This window comes from Protopterus annectens, chromosome 7.part0, assembly GCF_019279795.1.
Source record: "Protopterus annectens isolate FY-2018-M chromosome 7.part0, PAN1.0, whole genome shotgun sequence".
In the NCBI taxonomy this organism is placed as follows: Eukaryota; Metazoa; Chordata; order Ceratodontiformes; family Protopteridae; genus Protopterus; species Protopterus annectens.
The window spans coordinates 1,567,515,270-1,567,535,026 of NC_056739.1; the positions used below are offsets into that span (position 1 = coordinate 1,567,515,270).

Consider the following 19,757-nt stretch of genomic DNA (forward strand, 5'->3'; position numbering starts at 1 on the left):
GACAATATTAAGCTGTACTGGGTGGGGTGGGGGGCTACACCCCCCACACCTCCCCTACTTTAATTTTCTCACTCCCAGATCGCACTACAGTGGGGAAAAGGGCATATACATTGTCAGTACTATTTTCGGCGAATGGATTTTCGGCGATTTGGACCCTATGTCAGAAATTTTCAGCGAAATGTCCTAGACCCATAAATATATATATATATATATATATATATATATATATATATATATATATATATATATATATATATATATATATATATATATAAATATTAGAGGGAAATGTTTTAAATTTTAGTTCTGATGAAGTCAGAGATATGATCAAGTGGAATGCGCTCAACTGTTTAGTTTGAATAAAGATTTTGGAGCTTCCACCTGTATCGGTTTCTTCCCTTCATATTCAGTACATGGTGATTTATGTTCATTATTCACAGTACTTGTTTGGAGGCATTTTTCATTTTGTTGTTGTTCCAGGTTTTATTTCTTGAGATCTGCTCAAAAGACCTTAATAGCTCTTCACTAGTAAGATCTCAAGTCCCAATAGCTTAAGCTACTCTGATAATCTAAAAGCCTTTTCCTTTCACTCAGTGCCATATGGACCCCTGAGGGAGGATTTCAGCTTAGTGTTCCATACTATGAACAATCCAGCATTCTTTGATGTTAGTCACATAAATCAAACCAGTGGTAAAGCAAGTACCCACTTTAGAGATCTAAACCTGTAGTATCACATCAACACCATCAGACAATTACCTAACCTAATGTATTCATGTTTTTGGAAAATGCAGCCTTTATTTAAAAAGCAAAGTACTTCCGTAGCAATCTTTAAAACCCTACTAAATGGGTGACCACAGTTTTTCACTTGGGATATTTAGGGAAAAATCTACTTAATGGGGGATATTATTAGCCTCCTTAGCTATAAGCATAGTGAAGAGCCTCTGAACCTATGCCATCCTGGGTATGTCAAGAGGAGGTCATTTGTGTTGATGCAGTTACAGTCTTGACTGTCTGGGACTGCCTGTGTGTGGGGGGGGGGATATCTGCTCTTTGAATTTGTCTGAACTTAGATGACCATCAGCAAGGGCCTGTGGATCTAAGCAGCATCATTTTAGAACTATTAGATCCTGCCTCAGAAAGATCTTTACCAAGGAACTTGGCTGTCTCTAGATGGCTCTTAGAACAGGCCCAAGGTATACCCCACATGGGTCTATATTACATTGTTGAACTCACAGGAGTTAGAATGATGTAATATCAAACCAGGAAGTTCGAAACCCAAAATGTACGAACACACAGAACAGCAATTATTTTACCAGGAAAAAAAAATCACTGTTCCGGTACAAAAAAAAAAAAAAAAACGTACACTTGAAACTTAAACTAATGTGGGGGGCTGTGCCCCCCACACCTCCTCTACTTAAATATACCAACTCCGAGATTGCACCACAGTGGAGGAAATAGCAAAGCTGTGAAAACGGCCCAACAATTTTTTTTCCCTGGCATTGCTATTTTCACATTTCGAACATTTGTGCTTGATATTACAACATTCGGACTCCTGTGAGTTTGACGTTGTAATATAGACCCCACACACACACAAGGACTCAAGAGCCTGTTCCTCTGCTGGAAAAAAAGTTAAATGTTTTATTTTTGTCTTTCCTGGTTCTGAAAAAACAGGAAGCATCTGTCTTATCCAGGGCATCAGTGACATCAATGGGCGCATCCAGTATATCAAATTTTGAATGGTGATTCTCCAGGAGATTGTCTGCTCTTCAGCAACAAGATGTCTGTGTTGTGTTACTGACCATGGTGTGTGTGTGTGTGTGTGTGTGTGTTTGTCTATATATGTATGTATATATCTCTCTCTCTGTATATATGTATATATATATATATATATATATATATATATATATATATATATATATATATATATGTATATATATGGGTGTGTGTGTGTATAGAGAGAAAGCACGTGCGCAATATATTGGGTCTCGTCAGAAAGTGCCTTTGTTTTGCTTTGAGTGGACTTTGCTTTCACTACAGAGTGTTACCACTTGATCTCTCTTATGCAGTCAGAATTTTACCAAGATGCTAATCATGGCATGTTCTTCTGGTGATAGCAACTACATAGAGACTGAGCCTGTGAAACCTTTTCCACTGTTTCAAAGGAAAATGCCTGAGAGAAGGAAGAATCAAAAATATGTTGGAATTGAAACAGAGACAGGATTTGGAAGCTGTACATGAACAGGATTAACTTGGAAATCGACAAATTTGGATTGATAAAACAATAATTATATTTGTGAAACATGGCAGAACAAGAAAATCTGAAAGTATTGGACTTCTTTGGACTTTGTTAATCTTGAGGACTTTAATAACACAAAGCAGGGCATATGCTTTAATGTTCAGAGAGTAAAATCATTAACTTGAAAACTGACAAATGTGGAATTAAATAGCAATAATTATACTTGTGAAACATGGCAGTACAAGAAGATTTGGAAATATTGGATTTTTGTGGTCTTTGTTAAACTTGTAGGGGACTCTAAAGCATATTCCCTACTTCATTTCATTAATCTTCAAAAAACTACTTCAGAGAGGGGAAGAGAAGGAAGAAAGTTAACTGTAAGTAAAACAGTTTTCTTGTTAATAGTATTATTTGAATGTTGCTTGACTTTTTTTGCAAGCTATGTAGTAAAGTTTTCTCAGATTTTTTAATGTAATGGGGTTACTAATATAGACAGATGCTTTTCCCCCCTCCCTTCTTCTCTCTTTTTCCTTGTTCAGTTTTAAGAAATGTAGGCACTGCAATGTAAAAAAAAGGAGAGAGGAAAGATTTAAAAGAGCATGACAGAAGAATAAAATCATTGTGCTTTTTCCCATGCTTGCACAGGGAAACGAGTCTATTACAAAGCATGTAAATGAAAAAGAATATTGAATATTCTAACACTTTTTTGTGGTAAACAAGGTATCCTTAGCAGTTTTGTGTTTAGTGAGCATGTCACCAAAAGACAATCTGATAAAGAGAAATGGCTTGGAGCAAGTGTTCACTTAAAGCATTCAAGTGTTTTCTCATTTGGGAGAGCTACAAAGATAAGACAAAACCAGACAGCACTTAACTAAAAACCCAGGCTGTACCAGGCATGCTAGTGTGAAAATCCTTTTATTTTGGGTTATCTCAAGGCTGTAGGTGTGGCTATCAGTTTAGAACTACTTTTCTTCTTAGGAAGCTAAAACTTCAACATTTGAAGATGTGCATAAATGTGTGTGTGTTACTATTAAGTTAGTAGGATTTAGTGAGATATTGAGGTTGTGTTTTTTTGTTTGTTTGAGGGCTTTCAATAAAACAAAAAGTTCTATAAGATGTGACATAGGCTCAAATGGATATGACAAGAAACAACTGTACAAAAGTCCATCCTGCCAAACAGTATATGCATGTAACATAAAAGATGGAACTAGATGTTTAACGAAAAAGCAGTTATACATAAAAGGTGATAATAACTATGTAAGAAAATGATGCTTTAGTCTATAATGGCTTTCAGTCTGAATGGTCTTACAGATAAATACAAAAAAAGAAAGAGTAGTGAACTGTATTAACACTTGTAGAGTTCAAATAGCTGTGCTATAGGAGACACACCTGGAAAGAACTGAACATGTGAATTTGCTAAATAAAGGTTTTCAGAATGGTTATTCAGCAAAAGAAAAGAGGAGTACTTATATTAATTGCAAGAGGAGCTCCAATACTGATAGAAGAGGAAAAAAAAGACAGTAATGGAAAATATATAGTAGAAAGGGGCTACTGGCAAGGGAAGAGGATTACACTGGCATGTATTTATATTGCACCTAAAGCTGCTATAATAGAGCTTAAGAAAATTCTGGGAGAAATAATCAGCTTTCAGCAAGGAATATTACTTGTAGGTTAGGACTGGAATTTGGTTTGCGACAGTGAAGTTGTGTCTGGGTGGCCCAGAAGGGAAAATATAACAAAAGGAGGGTAGAGTTTTGAAGACATTTATGAAAATGTTTGGTATTAAAGATATGAATTCAGTACTAGGAGTTCAGAATGAATTTACATATTATTCTCCAAGATACAAAAACTGAGCTAGGCTAGATAGAATTTATATCTCACAGGAATGTGTGCATTTAATTGAGGGCCTTGAAATGTACCCAATAACTATTTCAGATCATGCACAAGTAATAACTAAAATAAAAATGCAAGGTAATGAAATAAACATGAGACACTGGGTCTTTCCCACCTATCTGTTGAAAAGAGATGAATTTAAGGAATGGGTTTTGGAAGTTATTCAGGCGGTATTAGAGAAGATAGAAGTTTTTTTCTGAAAATATAGCTAGGGAGTGGGATAAAATTAAAGTGTAGTTTAAAACTAGGGTGGAAATAAAGGAAGGGAGCTATGGTTAAGAAGTAACAAGAATTATTTAGAGGGACTAACAAATGCTGAATTATTGCAAAATGGTGGAAATCTCACAGAACAAGAACAGGAGCAGCTGCAGAACCCTGATAAGATGCGTTTATAAAGATTGCTGTTAAGCAACTGTTTTTCAATAGTAACTCTAGAGCAGAAAAACTTTTAGCACAATACTCAGGCAACAGAAAGTGGAAAAGGCTGTCACCAAGCTTAGGGAGCCTATATTAACAAGGAAGGTAACAAGAGATCCTTTATAAGTATTAGAAATATTTCAGAAATTTTATGAACATTTGTATAAAGCAGAGAAATATGGAAATCAAAAAAAGGCACAGATGGAAGTGTTTGATGAGATGAGATAAAATGGTTATGTATAACCAATCTACAGGAAAGTCTCCAGGAAAAGATAGTATCCCTATGGAAGTTTGGAAGCTAGGAGGGAAAAACAACTGATAAAGAGGTGGAAGATTTTGTTTAACATTATTTTAAGAGGAAGAGAAGTACCAACATCCTGAAAGAAAGCAGTACTAGCTGTAATACCTAAAGAGGGTAAAGATCCATCAGATCCAGCTTCCTACAGACCCATTTCAATACTAAACCATGATTTAAAGTGTTTATGTTTATAGTGGTTAAAAGAATGGCAATAGTGATACTAAAATTGATAGATATGGATCAGAGTGATTTGATGGAGGGGTGGCAAACATATGACAACATCAACAGAATACTGATGATCCAGAGGGAAGTAGAATGTAAGAAACTACCACTGTTATTGGTGGGTCTTGATGCAGAGAAAGCATTTGGCAGAGTAGACTGGGACTTCATGAGCAGGGCAATGAAAGCAGCTGCTTTCCCTGATAAAATTATAAGGTTGATTAGGAGTATATATGAGGGATCAGAGGCAAAAATGAAAGTAGGTGGAGTCCTCTCTAATAATTACTGCTTGAGCAGAGGAACCAGGCAACGGTGTCCTCTTTCCCCTTTGTTGTTTGCATTATATTTCGAACCATTGGCAAAGAAAGTAAGGCATTCATAAATTCAAGGATATAATTGTTACGATAGTCAAGAAAAGCTGTCTCTATTTACAGATTATTATTTTATACATGACAAAACTGGAAAGGGACGTTACAGTGTTGTGGAACATTTTAAGACAGGTTTCAAATCTTCTCAGGATACAAAACTAATGATGCTAAAACAAAGGCAATGACAATAAATTATGTACCCATGCACGAATTGGTCCAGCAATGTCTATATTTTTGACTTCCTTACCCATTACTGTAAAACTTGCCATGTCTCTGGCATCCTTGGAGGTTTAATTTTCACTGCTTGGAATTTTTTCCAGTAGTTGCTTATTGCAGAAGGATTCCAAATTCAGATGCTTGAGATATATATGTATATACCATATCAGCTTATCTGTAAAGAGTGGGTGGTTATTACTCTCCCAACATCCACATTTAGATGCCCTCTCCATCGTTCAGTGAAGACTGGATTTCCCTGTAAGGCAAGCCATTATGTAATGTACTATACTCTTGCATGTTGCACGTTTGATTTCCTGTCTTGCAGGATGTGCTTGCTCAACACATGAGGTTTGAACTGCATGCACATGGGCTAGGAGTGCTTCTCTAGGCTAACATATGACATTGTAGTGGCATCCTAACAAAAGTTCGAAATTGTTCAATACAAGTCCCAAAACACAAAAATAAATACATGAAATCATTGGAATGTAACAGCAAAGTGAAAAACTTACTGTTGTACTTAAGACGCTTTGTTTATTTTTTGAAGGGGGCAAGTTTCCCTGCACCCATGATGCAAGCAGGCTGCATCTCATCAACCCCTGTACATACATATACTACCTCCAGGATCACTTTTCCACAGAGAAGAGGGAATACTCATGAGGTACATCAATTTTCAAGTTATACATTTCCCTGTAATGAGACAAACTGTTGCTGTCCCAAGGATCACATTTACTGTCCTCAAGCATTTAAGAGAAACACCATCCTGATATGTGCAGAACCATGGGAATAATTGAAAATGTACTGTTGCACTGAACTATAGATCTATGAAGAGGAAATCCCAAATTAATTGCTGCAGAAGGTCTCACAGATCAGCATTTATTTCAGGTGGTGTGAGGATTTCTGAAAAGATCTGTCGAAACCTTTCAGGTTGCTATATCCTTAAGCCTATATTAAGCCAATGCATCCATCAGTTTAAGAATAAGCTTAATTTTATCTAGTATGTATCAACTGAAAGAAAGTGTACCATTTTAAAGTATGTTTAGTAAAAAATACTGAAATAATTTCTAACTAAAATATAAAAAAAAAATTAAAACTTACTGGCCCATAATAGTGCAGATTCAAAAAATGAACTCATGTTTGGATTGTTCTTGAAAACAAGGGGCCTTTTTGATTAAAATTTGTATATATTCTACCTTGCAATCATCAAACTAATAAAAATAATGAAGGGATACGTACTGTATGTTCACATATTTGGTATCATTATTATTGTTATTAATATTACTATGCTTAAAATATATTTGGCTTTTGATCTTGTACCTGTTAATTAAACAAAAACATGGCTGTAGTGGTATAACTGCATATGCTTTGGCATGTAATAACTTGAATAACAACTGCATTTAGTTTTATGTGATACTAGGGCTCTGTTTTGCTTTACATAAGCTATGCAACTTCTTTTTTTTTTTTACAGATATATTATACAGATTCCTTGATTAATTCTTCCCAAGATGAGCCAACCATATGTGATGTTCTCCCAGTGCATGGCTGCTCATCAGCATGTTGGTTACCTGTAGAAGCAGCACGTATAGCTGTGGTTCATGCTGTTAACCACACAGAACCTAAAAATATCACTGTTTTTGATATAAAATCTAAGAAATCCAAATACAAAATGGAAATCATGGGTAAGTTTTTCACTTAGCGTTTTTAGAGATGACAACATTTAAGCTCTTAGTGGAAACACACACTGACTTTTAACACAGTTTTATAGATTCTTTGGCAAAAGCCAGCATATTATTTCATAGAGTTAGTTTTCAAAGCTGTACTAAATCTTAAGAACAAGCACTGACTGTGACAAGAACTTTGAGTCAAGATGTTTTCTGGACAGTCTAAGACATTCAAAGCACTAAGTGGCTTAGCGTAATATTCTAAGTACATGTCTGTCCTTGAACTTTTTTCTTTATTCATAAAGACGATCACTAGTTAGGCTGGCATCTTCAGCTTCTGGGTTATGAGTGGAAATTCAATTTAACAATTTAAACCTTGTCCCTTTCTGTCCCTTTATAATACTATTATGTAGGACCTGTCACTTTCCTTCTTCTTATGTTGATTCTGATGTTTCAGGTAGAAGGGATGACTTGTAATATCAACCCTATATTAGCTCAGTTAGCAGGCATTATGAAAATAACGATTCTTGAATTGAAGAAAACAAACTCAGTTCCTTTGAATCAGTTGGTCTTTATTGTAGGCAGATAATCGCTGCTTAACACAAGCTGGGGAAATACCTTGTTTTTTATATGCTGGGATGTTGGGTGCGTACAGGACACAGTGTCTCCTTGGGGGCATGGTTTGCTAAAGTGTGGGACGTGGAGGTTCTCGGGGATAGCCCTAGGGCATGTCACCCCAACTCAATGAATTTGTTTTATAGTTTTATGTTTAATGTATTATATAATTATAATAGTAAAATAAAAGTATGCATACTTGTATGATTATATCAGCAATTCCCAAATTACATTTTTATCAACACTTATAATATTAATCCACTGAATCAGACATCACTGAAGCTACAAAATGGGTTTGGACATGGGTTCCACAGTGGGATAGCTCCATGTTTTGGTGTTTTTTTTTCTAGTTCACATAAAGTTGTGTTTCCATTACATTATCAACAGGTTTTAATCCATTGAATCAGACATCAGACTAGCTAACAACTGTGTTTATCCCACCTCTTGGAAACACAGAGATAGGTGCACTTCAGCATTACCTACCAATAAGCCCACTGGATGGCACCACTGAGCTTGTTCATGAAGATGTGTAATGAAAGCTACTAAAATGTGATGCTTTGTAGTAATCTGTATTTTCCTAGATTTTCAAATTGCCAGTCTCTTTGCACACATTTGCCTTTGATGATGAAAGATAACAAAGTTGTTGGCTCCATTCCTATACAAGATTATTGGCTTCATGTTCCAGTGTTGACATTGCAGCTGTATTCCTGAGGTAAAAAAAAAAAAACCTGTCATATCAGAAATTCATTTTTCCCCAAGATACAGTGATTTGGGGTTAGATTAGAAATTTGGAGAGTGTAGGTTATCTTTTATAGTATGTGGAGATGGTAGGGTAAAGCTGTCTCAGAAAAATATCTGTTTTCCAGCTCTTTCAAAGTCCTTTTTTGTAAGTACTCTATTTGCTCTAAAATTGAGCTCATTGAGGGTAACGGCTATTAATGGCCCAACCTGTAATCGTATAATAGATTGATATGTAATATGTGAAACTGGGTTTGTGTTGATATATATATATGTATGTATGTAGATATATATATATATATATATATATATATATATATATATATGTATGTATGTATGTAAAATATATATATATATATATATATATATATATATATATATGGGTCTACTTTAGAACACCGACACGCCAGTTCGCCGACACACAAACCACCGACACCAAACAACCGACAACGCAAAACACCGAACACCATTACACCGACACACTACACGTAAACAACACATTACACTACATTACATATCCACTAGCCCTAACCCAAACCCTAACCCTAAGGTCCGACACTACCGCACACTTACCCTACCTGCACCCTAACCCTAACTCACTTAACCCACCCCTAACCCTAAGATCCGACACTACCGTACACTTACCCTACCTGAACCCTAACCCTAACTCACTTAACCCACCCCTAACCCTAAGGTCCGACACTACCACACACTTACCCTACCTGCACCCTAACCCTAACTCACTTAACCCACCCCTAACCCTAAGGTCCGACAGTACCAGACACTTACCCTACCTGCACCCTATTCCTAACTTACTTAACCCACCCTAAAACATAAACCCGTCACTAACACACACTTACATTACCCAAACCCTAACTCCGACACTACCGCACACTCACCTTTCACACACCCTAACCCTAAATCCCTCACTATTGCACACTTACCTGTCCGCTCCCTAATCCTAAATCCCTCACTAGCGCATACTTATCAAGTCGCGCTTACACGTTCTCCTTGTCGGTCTTCCAGCTGTCGGGATTTCAGCATGTCGGTCAACTGCGTTGTCGGTCCTTTCGCGTTCCTCTTCCACGTGTCGGCGAACTGGCGTTTCGGTAATTTGAAGAGGACCTATATATATATATATATATATATATATATATATATATATATATATATACGTATATACACATACACACACACACACACACACACACATATATATATATATATATATATATATATATGTGTATGCACACACACACACACACATATATATATATATATATATATATATATATATATATATATATATATATATATATATGGATCTGCTTCATTACAACGACAACCCAAAATGAGACCACATCAATGAAACCCCACAACAACGAACATTCACAACAACAAAAACCAAAACCATGAAACACCAACACAAACACACACATACACATACACACACAACAACCCCAAAGTACCTAACACACAATGCTACAAATCGTATAGGCAGGGGGGCAAGCGTCCCCCACACCCCCCCCCTTCTTTATTATTCAAACTCCGAGATCGCACAAACAGACATACAAGGCACACTCACACCCACAGATTACATTCCCAAACAAACACACACCACACTCACAACACACACTTACAGACACCACTACCCCTCAAACACACACTTACACATTCATACTTACCTGCATCACAATACCAGCACCGCTAGATCACAGTCCCATAATGTCTGAAATTAAATTTCGCACTCATAACTCCGACATCACACAAACAGATGCACAAGGTGCACTCACACCCACACATTACATTCCCAAGCAAACACACACCACACTCACAATACACATTTACACACACCACTACCCCTCAAACAGATACTTACACATACATACTTACGGGCATCGGAACACCAGAAGCGCTAAACACAATCCCGTAATATCGGGATTTTAAATTTCGCAGTTCTGGGGTTTCGATGTTCTACAGTGTCGATGTTCTACAGTGTCGAACATCTGGTCCCGATCTTCCAGGTTTCGTTCATATGAACTTTCGTTCATATGAAGGGCGCCCATATATATATATATATATATATATATATATATATATATATATGTGTGTGTGTGTGTGTGTGTGTGTGTGTGTGTGTATGGGTCCAATTTGTAAATTCAAAATACTGAAATCTCGAATTTCAGTATTTCGAACTTACAAAGCCGCATACTCACATTTCCGAAACCATCAGAAGCGCAAATTTCAAAATACCGAAGCACAGAGCTTCCGGTGATACGGTATGTGGATGTTTGGGTTTAATATTGGTAAGTTTGTGTGTGTAAGTATGTTGGTTAGGGGTTTAGTGTGTGTTGTGACAGTTATGTGTGCGTTTGAGGGACTGTAAGATGTGTGTGTGTTTCATTTGTGTTTCTGTTTGTGCGATCTTAGAGTTAGAATATATAAGTAAGGGGGTGCGGGGGGTGTGTGTGGGGGGGGTGCAGCCCCCTACATGGGGGGCACAGGAGGCTTGCCCCCCTGCTTATATGTAGTTTAGATGAATTTGTTTGATTGTGGGAGGGAGTTTTGTGTATGTTTATGTGTGTACTATATGTGTAGCGTAATTACGGGATTTTGAATTTCGCGGTTGTGTGTTTTCTAATTTGTGAGTTGTGGTTGGGTTTTCGGCTTTGTGATTTCGAAATACTGAAATTCATGATTTCAGTATTTCGAAATTACAAGGTGGACCCATATATATATATATATATATATATATATATCTATATATATATATATATATATATATATATATATATATATATATACACACACACACACACACACACACACACACACACACACACACATGTATATATGCGTGTGTGTATATTTCATTATATATTTTTTCATTCTATAAATTATATAAGTGTACATAAAAATGTTTATCTGAACAAATTCTTTATGTTTAATACATTATATAATAATAATAATAGTAGTAAAATAAAAGTACATGTACATATCAGTAACTTCCAGATGAGTTTTTTTGTAAATACTTATAATATAAATAATCACAAATCACTGAAACTACAAAATGGGTTTTGACACAAGTCCTGTAGTGGGATAGCTCCATGTTTTGGTGCTTTGTCTAGTCTGTGAATTATGCTGCAATAGATTTTAGACAGTATTTTGTGCATTAACTAAAATGTGTTCGGCAAAACACGTGTGTGTGTGTGTGTGTGTGTGTGTGTGTGTGTGTGTGTGTGTGTGTGTGTGTGTGTGTGTGTGTGTCTGTATGTATATATGGATATGACTTTAGAATTTCAGACCAATTCTTTTATTTCCTATGAAGGCAGGAAAAAAAGGCACAGGCACAAATATCCCCTCTACACACATTTTTTGAATGTTAGAATGGCATGTGTAGTCAGGGCTGAAGCACTATGGCTTCAGCTCTCTGTATGTGGTTATCAAAATGTAGCCAATCCCTTGTTACATTTGTAACAAGTAGTGTCTTATAATTATTCAGATTTTTTTTTTTTTTTCAACTTTGAGTTGAGGAGAGGGCACCAGATAGGGGCGCAGTTCTGAGTGCCACACCACCTAATTATGGTTCTGATCAATGATATAGGAGATATTCACTGATGACTAGTGCTTATGCGAAGAAGTCACTGGAAGTATCCATAACTCTGGTGTATTGAGCCTTGATCTGAAGTTGTCATAGCTTTGCTGTAATGAGCTTTGTTTTTATGAGGTGGGTGCTTTTTCTGTGGCAAGGATAACAGAACCAAATAGTCAGATGAAGACATTTCTGCTTAGAAACAGGCTGCCCTTTTTTCCTGCCTTCATAGGAAACAAAAGACTTGGTCTGAAATTCTGAAGTCTTTAGTCCTGTCTAGGTAATGCCTAAGTTACTGGTGGACATCCAAGGTGTGTAGAGTTATTTCTCCTTTGTTCTTAGGATATACTTAGAACATAGTGGGGGGAATAGACTGATTCACTGTAAATTAAGAAACAACCTCTGGCATGAAGAAAAGGTTGCTTCTTAGACTTACCCTAGCCTTATTAAAAATCAGAAAGGGTTGGGAGGACAAAGTGGGCTTCTAATTCATATACTAGTCTAGCTGAAGTCAGAGCAGTAAGTAAAACTTCCTTCCAAGTTAAAAACTGTAGGAAAACACAGTATACATGTTCAAAGGGAGACAGAGGCAACTTCTCTAATAAATAATTAAGATTCCAAGCTGGAACCACCTGTTTCCTCATAGGATTGATATGTAAAACCCTTTTCAGCAACTGCTTGACCAGGAACAAGGAAGAACAATGGGATCAAATGGCAGACAATCAGAAATGGCTAAGAGATTCATTTTGATAGAAGTATAAGACAGGCCTGATTTGAACAATTCACAGAGCTACTGGAAAACCACAAGAGCTCCTGCTTGGAATAGATGCTGTTTTCTACTGCAGCACTAACTAGAAAATCTCTTCCACTTTGCCAGATATGATTTTCTAGTAACAGGTTTTCTAGTCTTCTTTAATACCTGTTGCAAATCCTGTGAAAAGAGGTATCTAAATAATATCAAAAACATATTATCCAAATAGTCGGGTGCAGATTCAGAAGGTTGGGTTTGATGAAGGAAATACCTTGTCTTGTATGAATGGATCCACTCTGTGAGGAAGGTTTTGGGAATTGCCACTGGTTAGGTGCATGAGAAGGGGGACCCAATGCTGTCTGGGCCAAAGGGGGTTATTAGGAGAATCTTTGGAGAGTCCTTTTATATCTTTAGCAAGGCTGTGGTTATTAGAGGAAAGGGGGATAGACATAAAGGAACATTTCCATCCAAATGAAAGAAAAGGCATCTGTTTTCCAGCATTTCAGCAAGGTGTCCTGACTGTTGTGAATGGAAGCAAACAGATCTACCTGGGGGAAATTCCCCACAGATAGACTATTTCCTGGAAGATCTCTGGGCATAACAACCATTCGTGAAGGTCTGTTCTGGATCTGCTCAGTAAGTCTGCAATTGAAATTGTGCTCTAATAGGATATAGGTTGCCTGCAGGAATATGCTGTGCTGATTTAACAGTTCACAGGCCACCATAGCTAGTCTGTACAAGAGGTGGGACCTCATACCCACTTGTTTATGTACCACATATCTTTGATAGTATGTGTTATGACCAGTAGTTGTCTTGGAGTCCACAGCTGCTTGAGTGCTCTGATTCCCCTTATCAGTGCTATGTTCTTCTTGAGGTTTGTGTGGGTTTTTTTCCAAAGATGGAGCTCCCACAAAACTTGGACTTTGATTCCTTGTGAAACCACCCCCAAGCAAAGTCTGAGGCATCTGTTGTAACAGACTGAATTGGAACTGGGGAGCAGGGATAAGGAGACTTGGATTTCAGTGGAATTGATTAGACCACTACAGAAGTTCCCTTTTTATGACATCTAAAACTGAAAATGGAAAAGAATGGGGATGTTGGTGTTGGGACCAGACAGATTTTAGGTGCCACTGAATTTTCCTCATGCGAAGTTTTGCTAAAGAAACTATGATGATGATGGAAGCCATGTAATCCAGAATCCTAAGGAAGTTATTCGCTATATAACTGATATGGTAAGCAAGATCTTTGAATTGATACTACTGAAATGATACTTTCTGTGGGAGGAGGTAAGCTGTCATGCCAGATACGTCTAGAATCCTAGAAAAATTATCGTGTGAGATGGAATCTGATTTTTTTCCAGATTTAACTTGAAACCTAGACTCTGGAGTAGGTTCAGGGAAAATGAAGGGCTACTAGAATTTCTTTGGAAGGAATTTGTTAAGTTGAGGTAGTTATCATTGTTGGAATAAAAGTGATTTTCCTGAAGTCTGCCAAATGCAATGGCTGGAGCAAGACATTTCATGAATACTCTTGGAGTTGTAGACAAACCTAATAGCAAAAAAATGTAAATTGAAGGTACAGTCCTGTGATGATTGTGATTAGGTTTGTGGTGATATGCATTCTTGAGGTTTAGAGTGACCAAGTAAGCATTGTGTGGTAGGAGAAGGAAGAAGGACTGCAAGGTTAACATTTTAAAATTTGTCACAATGAGGAAATTATTCAGAATTGACAGATCCAGGACTGATCTCCATGTGCTGTCTTTCCTGAGTACAAGAAATATCCTTAAATAGAAACCCTTTCCATGTTAGGAAGTGGGAACAGTTTCTACACCATGTGATAACATGTCTGGGAAGTAAAATATTTTTTGGTGGAAGAGGGACTTCAGATTGCAGAAGAAGGGATGCCCACTGTAACTTGTAGCCCTGCTGAATTATTTGTATTGCCTAAGAATCTGTTATTTTTTCCAGAGATGCAGGGAATGAGACAGATTGCCCACTAGTTTGAGAGGATGGCTGGGGTGGGGTAAGGGAATGCAGTCCAGATGTAATTATTCTTTTTTCTTATGCTGAGAAAAACCCAGAGATCCACTCCCTTTCTTTTTTGAATCTCCTTGTCACTTCATTTTGTATTGATGCTTATTGAAGTTTTGTTGAATTTGCTTGAAAATTTTCAAAAAAGCTGAACTAAGGCTTGAAGGGTAATTTCTCTGGTACCTTGGAAGAGGAGAAAGGAAAAGTTGTTTTACTCCATGCATTAATTTGCCTGTTTCCTGTAACCTTCTGAGAACTTCAGCAGAGGATATTACTAAAAGAAGATATTTTTCTAAGGGGACATTTAATGTTTAAACCTTGAGGTCTTCAGAAAAACTGTGGAGCCTAGCCCAGGCATGACTGCACATTAAAGATCATGTTGCTGCAGCTGTTTACATATCCACTGTCTAGTAAAGCTGTGTAATCAAAGTTACTGTAACAGTACATGTTCAAACAGATCACTGTTGCAGTAGCCTAAGCTATATGGGACATACTCTACCAAAGACTGGATGTCCAGCTGGTATTTAAAGGTTTTGGGCATCTTGCATGTATGCCATACAACTGATGAGGCACAAAACTAGGCTAGTATGAAAGCAGACATACAGGTGCCAAAATTCAGAGCTTTATTGTCTTACCAAAAATGGATTCATGAGTCCAAATGCAAATAGTTATGTGCTAGGGGAAGATGGGAATAAGGGAATCCCATGCTGGCACAAAGATGAATTAAAGGAATAACAACCAGAAGGAGACCCAAACAGACAGCAGAAAAGAAGTGGGAATGAGTGAGGGTGTTAGTTGCAATAGTCTTTTCTTTTTTGTTTTTGATCCTCTGGTACAGATTATATCACACCTTGGAACAACATATTTGAAGTTATTGGAGGAAAGAGATGAGCTTGATTTTAAGAGTGCAGGGGAATTCCTAGGTTTGGAGGAAAAATGCCCATTGCACGCTATACTCATTTTGAATAATTTTAGTACTCATGAATCCACTTCCATCTGGTTACAAAGAGGAAGATAAACAGATACTTTGAAAAGTTGATATAGTTCCCTGGATGGGAAGGAGAGGAGAATGGAATGGGGCATAAGTCAATCATTTTTTGGACTGAAATCAGGTCTGAGGTGCTCCTTCTTTTTATAGGTTCCTAGATTCATAGTTTGGTACTAGGCTGTCGGCTCTAGGGCCTATGCAAGCCTAGCCATAACAATTTCCTGGCTATTTCTTCCCACACTATTTACTTCCCTGGACCTCTGTCTAGCAGGGTGACTGACGTGATCCCCAGGGTGAATTTCCTTTCTCCCATCCAATCATCAAGGTTCCTTTTGAAGAGGGCCAAAGAGGCACTCTGCTTGACATGTATGGGCAGTCTATTCCAGAGTCTGGGGAGTCTCTGGGTCAGGAACCTATCCCTCCAGCATGTTTTGTTTATTGTGATGACAAAGTTTAGATCCCTGGAGCCATGTGGCTCTAAGGAATTGGGATTTCTTTAAGTGTAGCATGTCCAACAGCTCTGGGTTTGACATAGCTTTGTATGTTAGGCAGAGATCGCCTCTGAGTAGGCAATATGTGACAGAGTAAAGCTGGAGTTTTTTGAGACGGTCTGCGTAGGGCATCTGTTTGAGGCCAGTAATCCTCTTTGTGAGGTATTTCTGTGGCCTTTCCAGTTGTTGTAGATGTCTTGTGAGGTACATACCAAAAGGGGCATTGTACTCTATAATGGGTCTAATGAGTGATGAGTAGAGGGGAACAATGACCTCTTTTTTTCTGGATGAGAAACCTTTTGTGATGAGGTGAGCCACGTAGAAGGATTTCCTGACCACTGTGGCAATGAGATTATCAAAGGAGAGACTACTGTCCACCTGTGTCCCAAGGTCTCTTATCACATTTTTGGCATTAAGTAGACTACCAGCTATGTGGTAGTTCATGGGTACAGAGTTTTTACCATAGGGGATGACAATACACTTTTTGGCATTGAGCTTCAGGCCATGGCTTTGACACCAGGTCTCAGTGAGGCTGTTTTTGTAGTATGTCCACATCGTTAGGAGTTTCGATTATGGCTCCTAGTTTGCAGTAATCTGCAAACTTTGTTAGCCAAAGACCTTCTGTGTTAGCCTGTACTTCAGAAAAGTAGATACCAAACAGGAGAGGACCCAGGACTGAACACTGTGGTACTCCACTTGTCACTGGTCTGAAGTCAGATTTGGAGTCCACTACTTTGACAGTGTGGGTTCTGTCTGTGAGCCAGTTGGCAACCCATCTTGTGACATAGGGATTTATACGTAGTTTAGTGAGCTTATCTGTAATTCCAGAGTCGGGATGGTGCCGAAAGCCTTGGCGAGATCTAGATAAGCTGTGTGAACCATGTTACCCTCATCTATGGCTTTGGTGACTGCTTCAAAGAAGTCAGTCAGGTTTAGGAGACATGATCTGCCTTTTACAAATCCAAACTGGGTAGGGTCCAGAGTTTGGAGATTACCACTGTCTTTGTTTATGAGTTCCATGATGATACATTCCATGACCTTGCAGACCAGGCTCGTCAGGCTAATGAGGCGGTAGTTCCCGGGGTCCGTCATGGCTCCCCCTTTGTGGAGTGGGATAACTGTCGTGGTGCGCGATTCAGTGGGCACAAAGCCTGAGGTGAGGCTATGATTGAACATGGTACTTGGGTTGGGTGCCAGTTAATTCTGTAGTTCGTGTAGAACGCAGCCTGGGATATAGTCAGGTCCCATGGATGCTGTGTTCTTGGCTTTGGAGAGTGTGTTTTTTACCTGTGCAGCCGTGATTACAGGAACTTTGTATTCTTCCGGTATAGAGATGTGCCCTTTAGGGGGTGAGAGGGGGGTAAAGTTAGCACTGAACCTATCTACCAGGATGTTGGCAATATCAGTTGGTTCTGTATATTTAGTGTCATTGTGCTGTAACTCAGAGCAGATCTGAATGTTGCCATTGAGATTCTTCACATAGCTATAGAATGCTTTGTGGTTGTCTTTAGAGTCAGTGGCAATTTTGTTTTTGTAACTAGCTCTGGAGGATTTTATGAGGAATTTCAGCTTCTTACTGAGGTTGACCAGGGAGTTCCTCGAGTCATGGGATTTTACTCTTTTTTGCAACAGTTTCTTTCTACTGTTGTAGAGTTTGTTTATGGCAGAGGACCACCAGATTGGCTTCCTTTTTTGGAGGATAGCATCTTGGTTCTATTAGGGATAGCATGATCCATGCACTCGTGTAAGTACTTATAAAATGCATTTGTGTAGGATTCAGCAGTCGTACCTCTATTGTCCGTCTGCATGGGTATCATGAAGTTTGCCACTTATGTCTTAAGAAGTGTGAAGTTGGCTTTGGAGAAGTTTTTTACAGTGGTTTCCCTAATTGGGGGTGCGGGCGGGATGTGGATGTCTAGGGTGATTAGCTTGTGGTCGGATCTGACCAACGAGAAATTGACCTCTGGTGTGCCCATGTTGGTAATGACCAGGTCTAGGATATTGCTGCCCCTGGTGGGGGTGTGAATAAGTTGATCCAAGGCATTGGAATTTATGAATTCCAGAAAACGTTGAGCAAAAGAGTTGGTACATGAGTAGTTTTCCCAGTTAATGGTGGGGTAGTTGAAATCACCCATTATTAGGGTGTTGGGTTGTAACCTAATACTTTCCAGTGTATCAAGAAATGAGGAGTGGGAATCCTGGGGCATGGTGGGGGGTCTGTAGCAAGCTACAATTTGGATTGCGGTCTTGCCCAGAGTTAGTTACACTTGGATAATCTCGGATGCTTTATGCTGTGGAACAAGCCTGGAGATGTGGATATCCTTAATGAATATGGACACGCCTCCACCTTTAGTGCTTCGTTCCAGGTTAGGTGGCCGAAAGGTGTGGTATGAATTATAGCCTGGTAATGCAGGGTGCTCTCTGGAGCTTTAAACCAGGCCTCTGTCACTGCAGATGTTGATGTTCTCCATTTTAAGGAGTGCTTCGAGTGAGTGCATTTTGAGGTTTAGACTTCTAGCATGGAGTAGCATTACCCTCAGATTTTGCTTGCTTCTACCTGTTATGGTGGCAAATTTGTCATTTGAACCTTGCCTAAAAAAGGCACTATAGGGGTGGCAAGAGCCTTAGCCAGTATCCGGAATCCCAAGGGCGACAGGTGCAGGCCATCTCTGGCAAAGCATCATGGCCTGTCGATCATGTCGTCCCAGGCAGACAAATACTGGATCCCCTTAGAATGACACCAGAAGCGTATACAATTGTTGAAGTCAGTCATTTTATCCTTGTACTGTGGCATCATTCTGGGTGATGGCAGGATGCTACTCAGGGCTAGGGTCATACCTGCCTGGGCTACAAGATCGGAGAGCTCCTCCATGTCTCTTTTCATGTAGTCCAGGTCATTCACACCAACATGGACAATGACAGTGTCATATTTGTACTTGTTGTGGAGTGACCTGAGTGCATGCATTATGTGGCGGATCCTGGCACCTGACAGGCAGCTGACAGTAACTTTCTCCTTGTTTAGCCCAGTGAGTGGAACATCAGTGTGCCTGACTATAGAATCACCTATGACTAGAGTGTTGGGTACGTTGTTATGCCTTATGGGCTATGGTTGAGTGGCACACTGAGTTTGTGGGCTATGTGTCATTTGGGTTGTGTTGGGGGTGGAGTTTGCTTGCGTTTCTGCTTTGGAGGTCCGTGATGCTTGGGCAGGTTTTTATTGAGAGCCTCCGCAAATGTAGGTGTGTGT

General features: G+C 38.7%; 1 protein-coding gene across 3 annotated transcripts in view; it reads left to right on the plus strand.

Moving 5' to 3' along the window:
- Positions 1 to 19,757, plus strand: part of FBXW12 (F-box and WD repeat domain containing 12) — a 1,108,462-nt gene that overhangs the window by 615,410 nt on the left and 473,295 nt on the right. For all 3 annotated transcript variants that reach the window (XM_044078114.1, XM_044078116.1, XM_044078115.1), the window contains one exon: positions 7,113 to 7,323. In XM_044078114.1, the coding sequence (XP_043934049.1) occupies positions 7,113 to 7,323 (211 nt within the window). The remainder of the gene's footprint in view (positions 1 to 7,112; positions 7,324 to 19,757) is intronic.